The sequence below is a fragment of the Ambystoma mexicanum genome, chromosome 2p (genome assembly GCF_040938575.1).
Source record: "Ambystoma mexicanum isolate Mex_15411 chromosome 2p, UKY_AmexF1_1, whole genome shotgun sequence".
NCBI lineage: Eukaryota > Metazoa > Chordata > Amphibia > Caudata > Ambystomatidae > Ambystoma > Ambystoma mexicanum.
Window position 1 is genome coordinate 52273350 of NC_090923.1, and position 18835 is coordinate 52292184.

Below are 18835 nucleotides of genomic sequence, written 5' to 3' on the forward strand. Positions count from 1 at the left end.
AAATAGGTGCATGCATAGGGTGGCCCATTCATCTGGATATTTCTTTGAGTGCATTACCCAGGCCATCGTGCCCAGGAGCTCTCGGTGTATTAAGTTTCCTTAAAATTGTTAGTATGGAATCATGACTCCAGGATGCCTTCCACGGTCCAGCGTCTGGAAGATCAATACGTGAATTTTGTTTTATCGTTGTTCGTTTGTAGGTAGTCCAAGAGGCTTCTGAGATCCCTTGGATTGTTTTGTTGATTGATTTGAGGGTTTAATAGATTACACAATCCTCACATGTTGGATTTCTATAGAGATGGGATTGATTATGCATTTTGTAATAGTAGTGCTTTTGCATTTTCTTGTCCATTTTCTGTAGGTTTGCTTCGCTTTACCAATGATTCCTGTTGCGTTAGGCATATTCTTTCTTTTTATTTCCGTGATCTTTCTCCTGAGTTATTTTTTCTTTTCGACAAGCTGTTGGTTATATGCATGTGTGAAATGTTTTGGTAATATCTTGTTTGCGTGTTATTTGTAGGAAGAGTCTAAGTATCCACTCATAGTTCACTTGATTCATGCCAGTCCGAACAGAGCTAGTGTAGATGTTAGTAGTTTGATTTGGTTGCCGTTGATACGTAGTCTGGGGACTGCAGTGTTAGCCTCGATCTGTGGCAAGAGGAGTGTATCTGCTAAGATGTGAGGGGAGTCCCACTTGATACTGATGACATGGTGGTCACTATTTTCAGATCTTGTATTGTCTTGTGATGGTACTTTTGGGGTAAGAGTTGGGGGGGGGGGCGGGGGGGGGGGAAATGTGTAAATGTAGTCTAATGTCGCTGACACCTTGCCAGAAGTCCAAGTTGTAGTTATTGGCTTTTGGTTCATCATATTGGCACAATTTAGATGTCTAAGTGCTATTTCTTCTAGGTTTTAGCTCTTGATAAAAGTTGAGTTTTGTTGAAGGGTATTCCTTGGCTGTCGTATAGGTGGATATTTAAGTCTCCACATATGATTATTTCAATGTTGTCCGTTTCGGTGGTTAATTTATCTATGGCAGAGAATACAGTGTCAATGAATTCATCGGTTTGAATCGCCACAGGGTTCCAAGACAGATTACATATCGCCAATTTCTGTGAGGACGCTAAAGGTTGAGACATTTGTCAGCCCTGTGGCTGTAAATTCCAGGGTCGTCAGTTGAATCCATGGAGATGTTGATGTATTCCAGCATGCGTATGCTCTCCGATTTTAATGTGTAAGGAGTCCTGCTGATGGCCTCCCTTTTTTGGCGTTGTATTGCAGGATTCATTACTGTGATATATCCATCGCATCCAGGCATAGTAGAAATTGAAGTTTCTTGGAGACCTAGGAAATTATAGTTTCAAAGATTATCTGTGTTGGTTTGAAACAGATGGGAGGGAACCTCTAGTATTCCACGAGCAAAGGTTCATGGTTTTATTTATCCTTTTTCGTTGGCGGTTATGTGTCGTATTTATCAGTTGAGTTCATTGACAGGCTTGATAATTCTGAGTCTCGCCAAAACAGCGTTTTGGTGAAGTTGGTTCGGGTGTAGTGCCTGATCGCTCTTTCTGTTTACTCCTATGTTTAAGTTGGGAGCAAAATTATTTTTTAGGAAGTAAAAATGTAAGTTCAATTCCCAATGAAAGTACTTTCTAAGAAAACAAATGTTTTTTGCAATTATTTCTTTGCACCTAGTTATTCATTCACATTAAGAGATGCACGTTTACTACTTCCAATCGGGATGTTAAAATAGGTTCTCCGTGTGGTACTACGGGCATGATTGTTCTAAGCATATCTGTGTAGCTGTAGTGAAAGCATAGGCACAAGGTCCTACGTGTCCGTTTCCTATTTTTTGTTTGGAGTATTTTTATGTGCTACTTTTATTTTTGAGTAGTTGCCTATTTTTAAGGAGTAAAAGTAGCCGTTACACCCTGTATCTGTGGGGCTGGTTCCCTCGACGGGTGCAGGGCTTTGGAGAATGTGTTCCAATAGTAGGATTTTTGTTGTCTTTGCAGGGAGACATAGGCCATTTTACTGGATGAATATGTATCTGCACACAATATATGCTCCGAGATATGGTTCAGGGTTTTTTGAGGGCTAGGGTAATCCATCTGGGTGAAGGGCCTTGTCTGTTAAAGATCTGATGTGGGTTGTGGAGTTGAGTGCTTCTGAAAGCCAGTGATCGAATTTGGAAATGGTGATCTGGCCTGGGTAGAGGGGAGGTCGGTGAGCTGAGTAGGTTCTGTCAGGTCAGGAGTCACTTTGATTTCAATCCCGAGACAGTGGCACAGGTGCTGCTGGAGGGGCGGTCGGGTCCCCTGAAGAAATGGTATTTTGAGGGAGCTGTGGGCGTGAGGGTTGAGGGAGCTGTGGGCGTGAGGGTTGAGGGAGCTGTGGGCGTGAGGGTTGAGGGAGCTGTGGGCGTGAGGGTTGAGGGAGCTGTGGGCGTGAGGATTGAGGGAGCTGTGGGCGTTGAGGTTCGGCCTAGCTAGTGTGAAGCCAAGGATTGCACACGCTGTTTAAAGATGCAAAGCAGGGGATCTAAAAAGGGTGGTTGTGGTGCTGATAAAAGTAGGTGTGGAAGTGAGGTGGTCAAAAGCTGGGCTGGATAAAACTACCTATGTGTGGGATGGTAGATGATCAAAGACGTGCTCAGTCGGTTGTCTTGGCGGGGAAGGGTGTTGATTGTCATATTGCTTGTTTTGGTTGCTGGCGGGGACGAGTAAGGATGGTGTCTGATCATGGGAATAGGGCGCTTTCTGGTTCACGAATTGAAAACTAATCTTGCATCACTTAGCCATAGTTGGGGGTTGGGGGGGTCTCGGAGTGTGGAGCTGCTCATTTAGTGGGAGGTTGCAAGTTAGTTATTTGTGATCTTAGGGGCGATTGACGCTGTGATACTTTTTGCTAGTGATGCATCTGGATTGAACATGGTGAACAGGATGTCGAGGTTGTTGTCCCAATATATACAGGTAGCAGGGGTGCCACTGCACTAACATTTCTTGAATACACCATCCAGAGTGTTTGGGTCAGCATGTGTGCGTTTTCTTAATAGTTGCTTAAGGTGGAGGGCATATAGTTTCGGTGATTTGGTGGCAGTTTTATCCGCGTTTCAATCCAGAACTTTGAAATATATTTCAATATTTTATGGTGCTGGTGTGAACACGAGAGCACATTTATTTGCAGCTTTGTCCAGGAATATGATTTGTACACAGAACCTCTGTAGAAGAAAGCTGATCATGTGCAAGGTAGTGAAGTGTATCCGAAACAAATGGGATTTGGGAGATTGTCGAGGGCAATACGTTAACATTGATTGAGGATGTGTACTAGTGGGCTTTCACCTTCTCATACTGGTGATGTTGAGGTTTGATGGATTTGCCTTGTATTAGTGCAGAGTAGCCATTTGCAAAGTTTCTGAAGAATAGATTCTCATTGTTTTTGCAGAGTAGGTCATAAATGTCTGGCCTTTGTTTAGCCAAGATTCTGGTGCTGTGGTTCTTGTCTTATTTCATCCTGTTGGGTTTTTCCAAGCTTTCTGTTGGTTGGGGATCAGATTGTTGAGCTTTCCGGTGTATGCATTTTCTCTTTGCAAGAAGTGAACTGTGGGTTGAAGGGACGGGCAAGGAATTAGCACTGTTATTGGCAAAATGATTGTGAGAAGCCAATGTGGGGTTGAGTTTGCCAAGGAATGCAATGTATTCAATGTATTGTGAAAGTAGGAGGGAGCCGATCCGTAATGGGTAGGGCAGGAGGCAAACCTTCTAGTTGCAAGCTACTAGCCAGGGCCGGGAGGATAACTCTGGGCCAACACACATTTGTCTTGTAAGCAAGACGATGAAGAGCAACACAGGTTTAAATCCCGGGTCCGTGCTTAGAAACCTTGGGTATTAAGCATGTTATAATAATTATTAGCCACCACAATTCTATACATACACACTGCATATTTCCTACTCACCAAGAGTCTAATATCACTAGCAAATGGCTAGTGTTGTGGGGGTTTAATGCCAGCCCCAGGATCCCATGAACTGAAAGGTCATGTTAAGGCCCTAATCTTCTGAAATACATTCTTCTCATGGACAGGCACACGCGCAGAATGAAAAACCAGCCTCCAAACGTTAACACAGCCAAGGTACCTAGTGAATTTAAACTGTATTTCTGCAGTTCAAACCAGGAATATGGTAAAAAATAAAATTAGACTGCAGAAAGGAACTGGGAAGTCACATTGTGAGCCGACAGATAAAAAGGCAGCCTTTGATCTTCAGCTTCCACAAAATGCTGTGTGCAAATCAGAGGAAAGATACAGACCTTGCATTTAAGGGCCTTCCTGAATTTTAGGTGGTTTTCAGTGTTGTAAATGTGTAGGTGAAGGGCATTCCAGATCTTTGGTGCTTGGACAGAGAAGGACGAACCGCCAAGACTTGTGAATCTGAAGTGAGATCACTTTGTGAAATGCTGTGCGAGACCTGAGGTTCCTGGAAGGTTGGTAGGGACAATTTTGTTTCGAAGGAATTCCGGGCTGGTGTTGTGGATTGACGGTAGGCGATGCACATGGCTTTGAAGGTGGTGCGTCGAGCAATAGGGAGCCAGTGGAGGACTCTCAGGATAGGGCTGATGTGTTATCTGGCAGGCAGGTTAATGGGCAGGCGTGCTGCATCGATTTGGATTCTTTGGAGTTTCCTTAGTTGGGATGCCGGGGCTCTTAGATGGAGGCAGTTTGCGTAGTCTAGGTGGGAAAGGATGATGGAATTGATGGCAGAGAAACGGTGGGGATAGGTGAGGTAGGGGAAAATCTGTATGAGAATCCGTAGTTGAAGTGGGTTTTGGATATGCTGGTGGTGTTGGGTGAGGGTATACATCGGTGTCCGATTTGCATCCAAGGTTTTTTTTTACCACATTAGGGGGTACTGGTGTTTGTCCTAGTGGATTGGCCATGGGATTGGTTGGGGGAGGAGCGATGTTTTCCCGCAGACTAGGATTTCAGTTTTCCAAGGGTTGAGGATGAGGTGGCTGGTCATCATTCAGTGGTCAATGTCTGAGAAGCACGATGACGGGGTCCGGGCTGCCAGAGCCTTCAGAGTTTGGTATTTTGAGAATGATCTGTAGATCTCTGTAGTTGTAGCAGGTAAGGTTGTACGAGCGGATGATCGCGGGAATGGGTTGTATATAGAAATTGAAGATTAGGGGTGATGTGGATGCTCCTTGTGGGATACCTTTAAATACTGGACGTGATATGGATGTGAACTGGTCGAGGTGCATGATTTGAGACCGATCAGAGGTAAAGGATGAGATCCACGAAAGGGATGTGCTTTTGATTCCTAGTGTTTGTAGTCTGACTAATAGAATTGAGTGATCAATGCTATCGAAGGCTGCAAAGAGGGCTAGCAGGATGCGAACCACGCGTCGGCTTTTCTTTTTATGTCTGTTCTTATAGAGACTAGGTACGATTCTGTTCCCCTTAGTGGTCTGAAACGTGATTGCACTGGGTCTAGGTTGTTGTTGGCTTCGGCAAATTAGCTGTTAGTAAGCCGCGGGGTCAGTCCGTTTGGCGATGAAATGCGTATTTGAGATAGGACGGTTGTTTTGGGGGAGGAATGGGTCAAGAGTCATTTTTTTGCGAATGGGTTGGGTGTAGGATGTTTTAGGGCTTTTGGGAAAGTTCTTGATGTGTGAGTGATTAAGGATTGCGCGTGCAACGTTACCTGCACAGGTGGAGGTTAGTATTTTCAGTATTGAGGGTGGGCGCAGGTCTTCAGGGGAGCCTGACGGGTGGCTGACTACTATAAGCGAGATGGGAGAGAATGAGTCAAAAGAAAATTGTGATTTTGGTGGGTTTTGGACAGAGGATTGCGGGCGAGTGGGTGGTGGCGGTAAGATTTTTTTGTTTAGTGATGACAGTGTCGTTCGTTGCCAGCATTGTAGAAGTGGAGCGAGAGGGTGTCGCAGAGGGCTTGGGAGCTTGGATTGAAAAAGTGCGAGCACGAGGGGGATTTGCATTCTGCTATGATTTTTAGGTAGTTCCTTGCTTGAGTTGCGAGCATTTTGGATTTGGTTCCCATAGAATTTCTTGCTTTTTCTGATCTGTAAATTCTGGTTCTTTGCTAGGGCGCTTTTGTTCTGGGCTGATGGGTTAGCTCTCCAGAACTGTTCCAGACAGTTCTTGAGTTTTTAATGGTTTGAGATTGGGGGTAAACCACCTCAGCGCTGGTCCAGATCTCTGTGAGGTACGTTTTGATGGAGTGAGGGGCGTGAAGGCATTTGTAAGCCAGAGGTCAAAGGAATCAATTACTGGGGATTGTTCCAAGAGGAGGAGGAAGTAGTTGCAGAGTGAGATCAAGATCTAGGGTGGTTACCACTTCGTTCCGTAGTGGGGAAAGTAGAGGGGGCGGGTGGTGGATGTGTGGGGAGTTGGCCGCTGACCAGTGTTCAGTGGAATTGTGAAAAAGGGCTGAGTGATCCGACCTTGACGGGCTGTGGGGGCTGGGTAGATATGTTTGTGGTGCTGAATATTGTTACAGGGTTGTGGCCTCTGGTGGTAGTGGAGGTGTGGTGTTTCAGGTTGAGATGTTCTAGACTGAGTGACCTGGTCATAGTTTGGTGGGGAGTCGAACCATATGTTGTCTCATAGGATGGTGAGGGTTGGGTGTAGGGTGAGGTTTGTGGCCAGTGCTTCACCAAATGTGTCTGCAAAATGTTTGTTATAGCAGGGGGTCTGTAGATGAGTAGGAAGCTGTGCGAGGTGGAGGGTGCAAGCAGTTTTACCAGGAGGGATTTGTCGTCTGTGCTGCTGGAGGTGTCTTTGGGTATTAGCTTGAATTGTTCTTTGTGTAATATTGCAAACCCTCCTCCCCTTCATGATCTGTTCCGGACGGTGAGAATGTAACCAGGTGGGAACGTCTCGTGTGCAAGGGTTTTGTAGTCAGCGAATCTGGGCTCACAGGGCTTTAAGTGGGCCTCCAGAAAAAACTCCCGAGCCGGGGCCCATCCCTGACTAGCCCAAGCCAGGCGACACCTCAACCAGCCCGTGTAAGAGGCTGCACAGTTACACAAGCTGCCTGCAGGTGTCGGCACTTCTATTAGAAAAAAGAAAAGGCATCGCCTTGGGGCTGCCCTGGTGCAGTGGGTTATGAGCAGTGAGTCGTCTAATCAGGAGAGGAGGTGGGACTGGGAGGAACAGGCAGGCCTGGGACGTGTGAAACCACTGAAGTTTGCATTTTTACTTTGAGTGCTGGGTGCACATTACAAACACATTCGTCCAAAAATTGAAGGAACCTTGGTAGGCACAACTTAACTTGCCCCAAAACCGACCAGTACTGAAGTACCCACCAGATCCCTGTGCTTCCACGAGAGGATCCTGCAACACTGCTGCCTTTCCTGCATGCCAAACACAGAGAGATCAATGTAAGTGGCTTGTCCAACAGAACTAAGTGTGTGGGGGATTTGTTTGATCTAATACCCCCTCCCATTAACTAAGGGGAAGGCATGTTGTTGGGCATTTGTATTGCGCCTTTTACCGTTGGTATGATTTCAAAGCACTGTGGGCTGAACACCCTCGGTGACTGTAGTCCATGTCAGTGGAGAGAGTAGTGCAGTAAATGGTGCTATGTGTGCAACCAGAGGATGAAGTGGTGTGTAGCTGCATTCTAGTGCTAGGTGTGGGTCGGTGGTTGAGATCAGTATAATGTATGCAGCAAGGCCAAGTGGGCTTGGTAAACTGCAGTCTGGTGGCGGTGGAGTTTGTGAATAGGATTGTGTGCAGCCAGGCAGTTTTCCTTGGGCTAAAGCTGCATTCTAAAGACTGTTGAGGTGATCATGGAGGTGTAGAAGTATGTGTGCAGCTAGGCTGAATTAATCGAGGGGTGTAGCTGCATTCTATTGTTTGTTGGTGAAGAGGAGAGTGTTGGCATATTGGTGTGTTGTGTGTCTGTGTGGATTGAAGGGACCCTGTTCCTGGTAACCTTCCTGCGCCTGTGGAGATGATGGTCTTTCCCTTTGGGTTTCGTGGCTATTATGCTAAGGTCATCTGTGTCTTGTTGGGGTTGCAATTGCTTATTGGAGTTCCATTGCATCCACTTGACTCTTAGCATACACCGCACATAGAATTCCGAACCTAGTCTGTGTCGCAACTAGATAGAAATGTGACTGTTAGCTTGTGCCACACTAGCACTTAAATCTGAACTGTAGCTCGCGTCGCATCGAAATGGAACTGTGACTGTTAGCATGCCCCTCACTCGGGACTCTGAACCCTAGCTTGCGTCGCATCTAGACAGAAAGGTGACTGTTAACAGCCTCTTTGTGAAAAGCTGCATTTGAAGTGTACCTCTCTGTGAAAGTTGATTTGGAATGCACTTAGAAGTGAATTCAGAAGTGTACCCAATAGCCTCTCTGTGGAAAGTTGATTTTAGAAATGTGCCCAATAACCTCCCTGTGAAAGTTGAATTCAGAAGTACAATTAGAAAGTTGCATTTAGAAGTACACCCAATAGCTTCTCTGCGAAAGTTGAATCTAAATGTATGCCCAATAGCCTCTCTGTGGAAAGTTGAATTCAGAAGTGCAGTTAGATGGTGAATTTTTGAAGAGTATGAAAGTTGAATTTAGAGGTACATTTAGAAGTTGCACTCAGAAATGTGCCCAATAGCCTCCCTGTGAAAGTTGAATTCAGAAGTACAATTAGAAGATACATTTAGAAGTATACCCAATAGCCTCCCGATGAAACAGAATTAAATGTATGCCCAATAGCCTCCCTGTGGAAAGTTGAATTTAGAAGTATGGCCAATGGCCTTCCTGTGAAATTTGAATTCTGATGTCCACCCAATAGCCTCCCTGTGAAACTGAATTAAATGTATGCCCAATAGCATCTCTGTGGAAAGTTGAATTCAGAAGTACAATTGGAAAGCTGCATTTAGAAGTGTGCCCAACAGCTTCTCTGTGGAAAGTTGCACTTAGAAGTGCGCCCAAAAACCTCTCTGTGAAAGCCGAGATTAAAAGTGTGCCCCATAGCCTCTCGGTGAAAGTTGAATTCAGAAATGTACTCTCTGTGAATTTTAGAAGCATGCCCAATAGCCTCTCTATGAATTAGAAGTCTCCGAAAGGGCATGTAACCCATCATATCTCACAAACACGCTTACTCTCTCCTTACATCACCACTCAACTAGAACACAGAGATACTATGACACCATTCGGTATAACTGTTCTCATATCAACATTCGCCGCTTACTCCACATCATTCTAAGTAATCACTGCTGGTTACACACCCCCCAGCGAGGCGTTCTCCTCAGGCCTAACGCAGCCACATCCGATCTGGATAAATCCGGCCAGAACGAACACATACTCCTGACCTCTCAACCACCACGCCCACCGCTAGAAAACAGCTATCACACTGATGCCGCACGAGCTGTACACATACCCGGTGCTCACACGCACCTTTTGACTATCTCTACTCTCTCTACTGATATGAACTTCGGTTCCCAAGGGCGTTCAACCTACCAGCGCCTTCAGACCATACCAATGGTATATAAGGCGCTATATAAATGCAAAATAACAATAACAATAACTTCAGATCTATCAGTCCTAGCACTAAATCCTCGAAATTATGGCCGGCTCAGGAGCCCGTTCTGGCGTCATTGTATATGGTCATCCCTTGGTCTGGCTGAGTCTGCAATTGTTTTAGGTGGTACCATATAACTGTGCGATTGCATCAAGTTCTGTACTTGCGGACGTACAAGTAGATCCTGGTTATTGTGGCTGGTGTTAGTGAAACCGAAGGTCCAGCACCTGGCAAGCCCTTGTTTGTGCTGTGTCTAACAGTTGGGTACAATGATGTACCTAGCTGGTACTTGCCTCACCTGTTTCGTTGTCAGATTTCCAGAGTCTATTCACTTGAAGGTTGGAATAAAGTTGAGCACAAGTGCTAATGGATCAAAATTATTCAGGTCCCAAGTAATTGTTTACAGCGGGTGGTCAGGTATTCCTGTCCTAGTTTATGGTTCAAAATAGTATAATTGCACCACATCAAAGTCCCATTGTGAGTTTGGTGTGCTCAAACGCCGGAGCGCTTCCAGGAGTGTAATGAGGAACAGCAAGAGACGGAGCGATCCCAGAAAAGCATCAGAATAAAGGTGTTTCTGCGACCCACGTGAAAGGAGTTCAGGTATCTGTTACCAGACAGATCAGATTATCAAATTATCAGAGAAACCTTAATGTCTGTTGTACGATGACACCCAGATCTGGCCCAAATCGTATTGTTTCAATATAGGTGCTAGAAGGCCTTCGTTCGGTAATTCTTCTAAATACATTTCCAGGTGGGTAGAATTAGAAAGGATATGTGCGGGGAGAGACCCTCTGTATGTGGTTTTGCTCCAAGATGGTACATATAAGTAAAATTAGCAAGGTTAGTCCTCTCCTGGACGACTGATAACGTAGTGCATATCTGGAGGAGGCAATGATCAAGCTCAGTCAGTGTTGGTTCGTAAGCGCTATTAGTGCTTGGGTTATGAGTCTAGCACAATTTACCCAGATAATTGGAGATGGATATCGCTTGGCCATAGAGCGTAGTGTATAACTGGTGGAGGAAGTCAATGATTCAACTCAGTCATGGTTTAGGTACATAAGTACTGCTAGTATTCTGGTTTCAAGTCTAGTGCAGTGGCTCCAGATAGTTGGTGGTATATATCGCCTCGCCTGAGAGCCTATTGAAGGGTCCCATATTGAAAGGTGTTACCAAGCCATTACTAGGCTCTGATGGTAGATCGAGTTGTCAGTGCGGTCCCTTATGTTTTAGGAGAAGCGCAAGGTTTTGAGTGCCTACTGGAAATCCATGTAGTCTTGGCTGTTTCTAATGCAGGGAGGCATTCCCCAAAGTTGGTGCCAGGGTTGCGTAGGCGGACCATCTGATCCTTGCTGAATTGGAGGAGGGACCACTAGGAGGAGGGACCACTAGGAGGAGGGACCACTAGGAGGAGGGACCACTAGGAGGAGGGACCACTAGGAGGAGGGACCACTAGGAGGAGGGACCACTAGGAGGAGGGACCACTAGGAGGAGGGCTGTGCTTGACCTTAGGGTTTGGGTTGGGTTATAAGGCGTAATCTTTTAATGTAGGTATTTGCATCCCGCTTTGTGCACTACTCGGTGATTGATGCACAGGATTTTGAAGGTGGTTCTACGGCCATTTGGGAGCCAGTGTAAGGTGCAGAGAGCAGGCGAGTAGTAGTCCCTTCATCCCAGTGCGCGGCGCAGTCTGGTAGCTGAGTTTCGGGAGTTTAAGTTGGTAGGCCAGTGCACCCAGGTAGAGGGAGTTCACATTATCAAGTCTGGACAGTGCAATTGACATAATTGCAGCTAGTCTATTGGGGTAGATGAGGTAAGCGAAGATGCGCCTCTTAAGCCTAAAATGTAAATGACATGCTTTGGATGCATTGTTGATGTGGTGACAGTTGGGTCTGAGTCCATTGTGTAGCCAAGGTTTTTGACCAGGATGGTGATCGTGGGGATGAGGCCTGAATGAGGGTGGCCAGGGAGGCAGTTTGCGGGAATGGAGTGGTTTTGCCACATACCATGATTTCCGTTTCCTTGGGTTTATTAGGAGATGGTTAGTAGTCATTCAGCAGTCAATGTCAGTGAGACAGGCTGCCCGCTAGAACAGGGCTAGGGTCAGAGGTAGATTTAGTAATTCTCGATGATTTTTGTGCCATCGGCATAGTTATAGCAGGTGCGTGGATGACCCTGGGCAAAGGTTGAAGAGAAGGTGTGAGATGCATGTGCCTTGGGGTACTCCAGTGTTCACTGGGCATGCAGTGGAGAGGAAATGGGGGAGGTGGAGGATTTGCTGTCTGTTAGTGAGGAATAAGGTGATGCAGTTGAGCGCTGAATCTCGTATTCCTAGGGAGTGCAGTCTGTCAATGAGGATCATGGGCTTAAGTGTCAAATGCTGCAGAGAGCTAAAGAGGAACAAGTGCTGCGCATCTTTTGGAGTCAGCAGTGACTTTCAGGTTGTTCCAAATGGAGATCAGTGTGATTTGTTTGGTGGTGCAGACGGAAACCTGATTGCACGGAGTCTAGGAGATTGTTTAATTCAACGAAACTATTGTGCACACAGTGCAGTTAATGAGCTTTGCCAAGAATCAGGTGTTGGAAATAGGCCTGTAGTTGATTGGTAGGAGATGGTTGATTGATGCTGTTTTAAGAGGTTTGATGTGCACGGTTTTGAAGGGTTCTGGCATGTTACTGGAGGCGAGGGAGTCATTAAGGATGGATCTTGCCAGTTCTCCTGCACAAGTGGAGGTGAAGATTTCTGAGATGAGAGGCGGGGCATGGGTTGAGAGGAGATCCAGAGGGTCGGCTGTTGGATAGTAGTTTGACCAACTCTTCGCTCGAAGAGCAGAACAAAGGGTTCTCAGGAGAGGGTGGGTGAAGGGGGCCAGGAAGGTAGATTCTTGTAGGGCAGGTGTTAGGCGGGAGGACAAGTTGTAGAATTTGGCATTGAGGGTGGTCATTCTGTCTAAGGCTGTTTTGTGGAAATGTTCAGAGGGAGTTGCAGAGGGTTTGCGAGTTTGTGAGGAGGCAGTCGGGGCTGCGGTGCAGGAAGGGTTCAGGAATTCTGTGATACTGTGGAGCTCTTTGCTTCTGCTACGGTAGGTCAGAATTCTTTTATCATGAGCTTTTTTGGCTTTTCGGGTCTCTGGTTTGTAATTTTGGTGATTGCGGGCGATTTGCTTTGCAAAGTTCTAGAGGCTCGCCATTTGCACTCGAGTGAGTGGTCATGGGGTTTGAGTCTTCAGGTCAGTGGTGAACCATTTGTGGGTAGGTTCTTTGCGTGAGGGTGTGGACTTGTAGGGTGTTAGGGGAAGGAGGAAGTCATTTAGCCAAGAGTTAGAGCTCTATGGGTATGGGTGGTCCTGTGGCCAGGAGGGAGGGCTGGCCACGTAGCAGCACTTCCGCCACGTCCGGTACTACCTTGACCTTGTTCCAGCACTTAAACAGAGATGTAGGGCTAGAGGTGGTCATGGGGTTGACGGCAGTGACACAAGAGAGTTTATGACAGAGTGGTCTCGTCAGATAAGGAATTTTGGGGTGGATGTGGAAATGAGGTCTGAGTAGCTGAAAATAGTGTCCAGCGTGTGGCCAGCAGTGTGTGTGGGTTTTGCGACCTAATGGGTATGGTTGAGTGCCTCTAGGCTATTTAGCTGGGGTGGTAGTCATCAAGTTGTTGGTTATGTCCAACCAGATATTTGTCTGCTAGTAGGGTGAGTGCAGGGTGGTTAACTAATGTGACCTTTAGTTAGTCGCATAGGCTGTTGGCGAAATGTCCGTCATGTCTAGGGGCGGGGGAGCCTGTAGACTAGTGTGAAGCTGTGCGAAAGAGTGGGCAGGGGATGGGGTTTGACTAGAAGGGATTTGCAGTTAGCTGTGCATGGTTGTTTCATTGTAGGTGATGGAGATGCGTAGTTTGTGGAAGATGGCTAGTCTGCCTCCCCTAGTTGGTCTGTTGTGGGTGATGAGTGAGTCAAGTGGGAATGCTTTGGGTGCATTTGTTTTGAGGTCGTCCAAGAACTAAGTTTCTGTGATGGATGTGATTTGCATTCTCAGTGGTTAATGTTTGTTTTTGGGCCACGGAGTGGCCATTGAAACGAGGGCCGGTGACTTTGTGGGAAGTTGTGGGGGCAGTATTTTTCCTGATGTCCCGGAATGGCAGGGCTGGTCAGTGTGGCCGGTGGGTTAGTTGTGATGGCAGGGAGAGGGTGGATTGGGTCACAGTGTGACTGACTGGATGGATTTGGTCAGGGGGAAGGATACAGTTAAGGGTTGCGTAGAAGATGGCGGTTGGGTGGGGACCGGGACGAGTGGTTGGTTGCAGGTCTTCGGCAGAGTAGTTTGCTTGGAGGATTGAGGGGGTGGCGAGAGGAACTGGGCTGTTTGGAGATGTTCTGCTTGGTGCGGTTACAGACTTCTGCCAGGAGTGGAGGAGAAATGGGTTGAAGGATGGAAGGGAGAAACGCGCAGTGCAAGGAGGGAACTGGAGCGGGGTGGGGGGGGGGCCCTCAGACGTGACAGAATGGGCATGGTAGAAAAGCTACAAGACCACCTTCCTGGTGGTGAGCGCCTCAATAAGGAGAGTTGGTGAATTGCAGGCCCTTTACTTGAAGACCCTTTTGCCACGATTCACAAATATAAGGTGGTTCTGCGCACTCACCCAAGAAATGCTCCAACATTTATTTCAAAGTTCAGTGCAAACAAGTCCATAGAACTACCCACCTTTTTCCAAAACCCCACTAACATGGCAGAAAGAAGCCTCCACACATTAGATGGGAGGAGAGCAATTATCTATTATCTGGACAAGACTAAGTCACTAAGGAAGACAAACCAATTCTTAGTTTCAGTGGCAGCTGGTGGAGAAGGAGACCCTGTCTCTAAATCGGCGATCTCAAAGTGGATTGTCAACTGCATCATACTGTGCTACACTCTTGCTAAAAGACCTGGCCTTCATGCCTAGAGCACTCTACTCTGGGCACAGGGGCTACCATAGCATTAATTGGGAATGTTCTTGTCTATTTGTGAAGCAGCAACCTGGAGTTCTGTACACACCTTTACACAGCACTACTGCCTAGATAGACACTCTAGGTCTGATTCTCAGGTGGGACAAGCAGTGCTAAGACAGTTCGTTTCTTTGCTCACAGCAGAAAAAACGCTATTGGAGGGACCTCTGCGCCTGACGGATTTTGGATACACTGCACGTCAAGTTGGGGATTGAGTTAGTCACAACCATGCCTACGTCCCCTTTTGACCTTTGAAAAAAAGGTGCAGTACTCCGTGATTACTACTAGATGTCAGACTATAGAGCATGTGAATCTAAGCAGATAAAATCAGAAATGCTATTACAGTGAGTAATGCGTGTCTCTTGCAGTTTCTTATCCACTGCAATGTGACCCAGAGCATATCTCCCAACTGAGACCCTGACCTGATTTTGAAGAGGAAGGGAGATTTTGTTTCGGTCTTCCCTTCCTGGCTTAACTTATATTCATTTTTTGGGTAGCACTGGGCAATTGTTAAAGGTTAGTAATTTAAGAGGACACGGCCCCAATTGTAACACTGCTGTTTTTTATATGTTACACCTTGACAATTTTGTACTTTGACTTCGACAGAGCACGTTTTAGTGTGCTTGTCTTTGACTACACATCAAAAGTTGTGATTCTCTCTATGCATAGGAATTTTTTTGCAGAGAACCTGAACTTGCTATCCTATGATTTGGGTCTCTGACTAATGTGATCTATTGCATGGATCCACTTTGCTCCTTATGGGAGAACTTAACCCATCCTCCCCCACAGTAGTTTAAACGAGGTCACTTGGATTGAATCTCATTGAACACTTGTCTTAAGTTTGGGATTGGAACTATAAATTAAGCTTCTATGGACTGTCACTGCTTCATAGCATTTTAAGGTGTATGGGCTACCCCATGAGCCCCAATTTGGTGGGTTTTTTTCATTGTTGAAACTGCTAATTCCAAATGGTGATGTGATTCCCATTTAGGTCAAAGGCATTGTACATCTTTAACTTAAACACTTAGTATGTGTTGCTAATTATATTTTTGTACCTGCATGTGTGGGCAATCTATTGACAAGATTTATGTATGTTTGTTCTTTACAGCAGATTCCTTAGGCTTTGCTTAGCTCGGTTACCAAGTATGGTTGGTTAGAATTGTGTAAAACTGTTTCAGGTCCATTGATGCTAGCTTCAGAGCGTTTCAGCAGTAGTGGTACTGAAAAAGGAATATAAAACAAGATCTTGCTTCCATTTTCAGCAGTTTGCATGTGGTTACCCTGAATATTCTTTGAAAACCGGCGTTCCTGTACTGGGATAATCACTTGACAAATTAAAATGTGGAGTAGAATACCATTGCAAATAAGTCATGCAGCATAGATTGGGATGTGAAAGATGGCTACGAATGTCTCGCCTGAAAAGAGGGATGTAAGTTTGTGATTTGTAAAAAGATGTATGTTTCTAAATATAGAAGTATAGAAGGTTATTTTGCGCAAGTCAAAAATGAGTGCAAATCAATTGTGAAATGCAATTAGGATCATACATTTAAGAGAGAAACTACTTAGCAAAATCGAATTTACGATCTCAGTAGAAATATCTATTATGCAAATTAACAGTGTTGTGAAATTAATAATCACTACTTGCAAGTATTTATTTCCCAGAGAGATGGAGAATTCATTTTTTTCTGAGAAAAATGAATCCTTCAAAGAGGTTGATTGTTATTTTTGGTCAAACAATCCAGTTAATAATTTAATTGCTATAGATGCACACATTGTCCTTCATATTGGAAAGGAAATTTTCAAAACCGCTCCAAGAAACGCCTAGTTTCAAAACCCATGTGTAACATAAGTAACTATTTCACAGGTGATGTTTCAACATATTTGATACATTCCTTTTACTTGAGACCCAATTGATCAGTTACTGTTTTAGTTTATAGTTTGAATCTTTTTTTAAGCGTCTTCAGATTAGATTGACCCAAGTTCTTAAGCTGTTGTGACTTTTTCTGTACTACACATTACTGTATAAATTTCGTAATGTGAGTAAATACCTTTACATTTCATTATCACATCATTTGAGATTTCCATACTTTTTTATAATATTCGCTGAAGAGGTATGTCTCAGCTAGAATGCAAGAAATCTCCAACATCCATTATCAGTTGGACTGCTTTCTGGTTATTTTGCACACCTACCCAACCTGGCATACTGCTTTATAGTATATTGGGGACAAGTGGTAACATATTTCACAGGTCCTTGTCAGAGTATCCAGAAAAGGCATGGACACTGTATTAAAGAAAAAATGTGGGATTACAATGGGAGAGAAGTTTACAACATGGTGTGATGTTTCAAAAACATGTATCCCTATCAGCCTTCCTATTTTGAGAGGGTTGTCAGTTAAGTGATTGTGGAGGTGTGTGTGCTGTGTATGTTTTTGAATGGATCAAATGAGAAGTTGTAGGACTATGTAGAGTAGAATGCTACTTTCATCTGAATGTAAAAGATTACCTTGAACAAAACTGGAAGTAGCAAGGAGACGTGATGTGCATATGCTTACTGTCTTATAGAGGCACATGCTTGCAAATTTAGATTGTATCCTTATTCACTTTATATTGAATGTTCAGTAAGTCATCAGTTGTGATACACAATTATGTAAATATTGCTACCAATAACATCAAATGGCAAATTATATGGCTCACTCTAGATTTGCTGTATCAAACCTTTTATACACATTCATCTCGATTAATTCATAACATACTGAACCAATGTCTAACATCACATTACCTGCATACAAAATGTATTTAGCAGAAATTAAAACCATCACACATATTAAAATCTCAGATTAAATTGAAATTTAGATCCAGCTGGTCCTAAAACATTCCGACTTTTCAACGAGAAGCCTTTTTTTCATGTTTACACAGAACATAATAGGTACCATGGTTTTTACCTGTCCCTCTACTCACTCCATATCAAGAGCAATTCGTAATTTAGTTCATTTTATTTCTTATACGTTCCCAGTTTTCAGATCTTACTCTGTTCCACTCCTACTGTGATAAGTCATGGAGGGTGTGGGGGGCTCCACAATGTTAGTTTGATAAGTCATAAAATATCTGAATTTTGTTTTTTCAGACAACTTCCTACGATGTTCTTAGTGTCTAGAAGGATAAATCTGAAAACCGTTACATTACGAGTGGTTTCCTTCTAAAGGTTTATCAATATCCACCCCCTGGGTAGTATAAATATTGAGATTTTTTTTCCCCCCTTCAAATAAAATTATTTTGTTGGTCCCACTGGACAGTGTTTTATAACTGCTACTTGACCCAATTAAGATTAAACCTGTTTTCGTTCATTCTAGATATTTCACAATTTCTTTCAGTTTTTTTTGATGAAGCATTTAATAGGGCAGTTAAACTGTAATTTGCGTCCAGCTAGAAGCTCTTTGAAAAATATTTTTAACTCCAATTCATACAAGTTTATTTCTTGTCCTGTTTTGCCTAAAATAACATACAGGAGGTTCTTTTTTAAAGAGGGTGCTGCATAACCCATCCGGACGGTGAGCTCTAGCTCTTCAAATGGGCAATGATGGCAGTTTCATTTTCTCAGGCTGATTGACATTTGACAGAAATTGCATTGGTAGAGGACATGTCCAATGGGACATTGGAAGCAAGTGTAAATGTTTGAACTGTACTCTGCTTGCTCTTCTGATTAGTATTTGACATCGACTCACTCTGCAGAGATCTTTAGGACACTTGGTTAGATCTGAAAAGGATATAGACTAATAGTCTTATAATTTGAGTGCCTGAAATCTCCCCTATTGAGTAGACCGGAGCATGAATGGGTGGTAGAAAATATCTTGCAAGAGGAAAAACGTAATATGTGATGCTCTGAAAGTAAACCCTCTCTTTCGGCCACTTGTGCAAGTTAGTTGCGTATGCTCTTTCAATAGCCTTATTTACAAAATATCAGATTTCATGCAAATGTGCTGTCCTAGCCCTTAAATGTCATAAAACAAATGAACCAACCATTCCAGTTACTTCATGCAATGATTTTGTGACTAACTGGAGGTATGTGCTTCCCGTTGGCAGGTATCCTCATGTTTGTGACGTATCGGTTGAGGGCCTGCGGCTTCACGCCCTCGGTGTGGACAGTTGCTGCAATTCCGACCCTGTGATCCCCCCTGACCGCAGTGCCGGACGTCATGAGCATTGCAATTCCTCTGGGAGTCACCACACCAGATACATCCTACTCCGACATGGCTGCCGGATCAGAGTAAGTAGACTTATATGCTCCTGCTGTGGCCTCTGCCATACA

General features: G+C 44.6%; 1 protein-coding gene across 5 annotated transcripts in view; it reads left to right on the forward strand.

Annotated features, from left to right (window-relative positions):
- The window catches only part of SETD5 (SET domain containing 5), an 875459-nt gene that overhangs the window by 258711 nt on the left and 597913 nt on the right, over window positions 1-18835 (forward strand). For all 5 annotated transcript variants that reach the window (XM_069643234.1, XM_069643237.1, XM_069643236.1 and 2 more), the window contains exon 4: window positions 18610-18793. In XM_069643234.1, the coding sequence (XP_069499335.1) occupies window positions 18723-18793 (71 nt within the window). In that variant the 5' untranslated portion in view covers window positions 18610-18722. The remainder of the gene's footprint in view (window positions 1-18609; window positions 18794-18835) is intronic.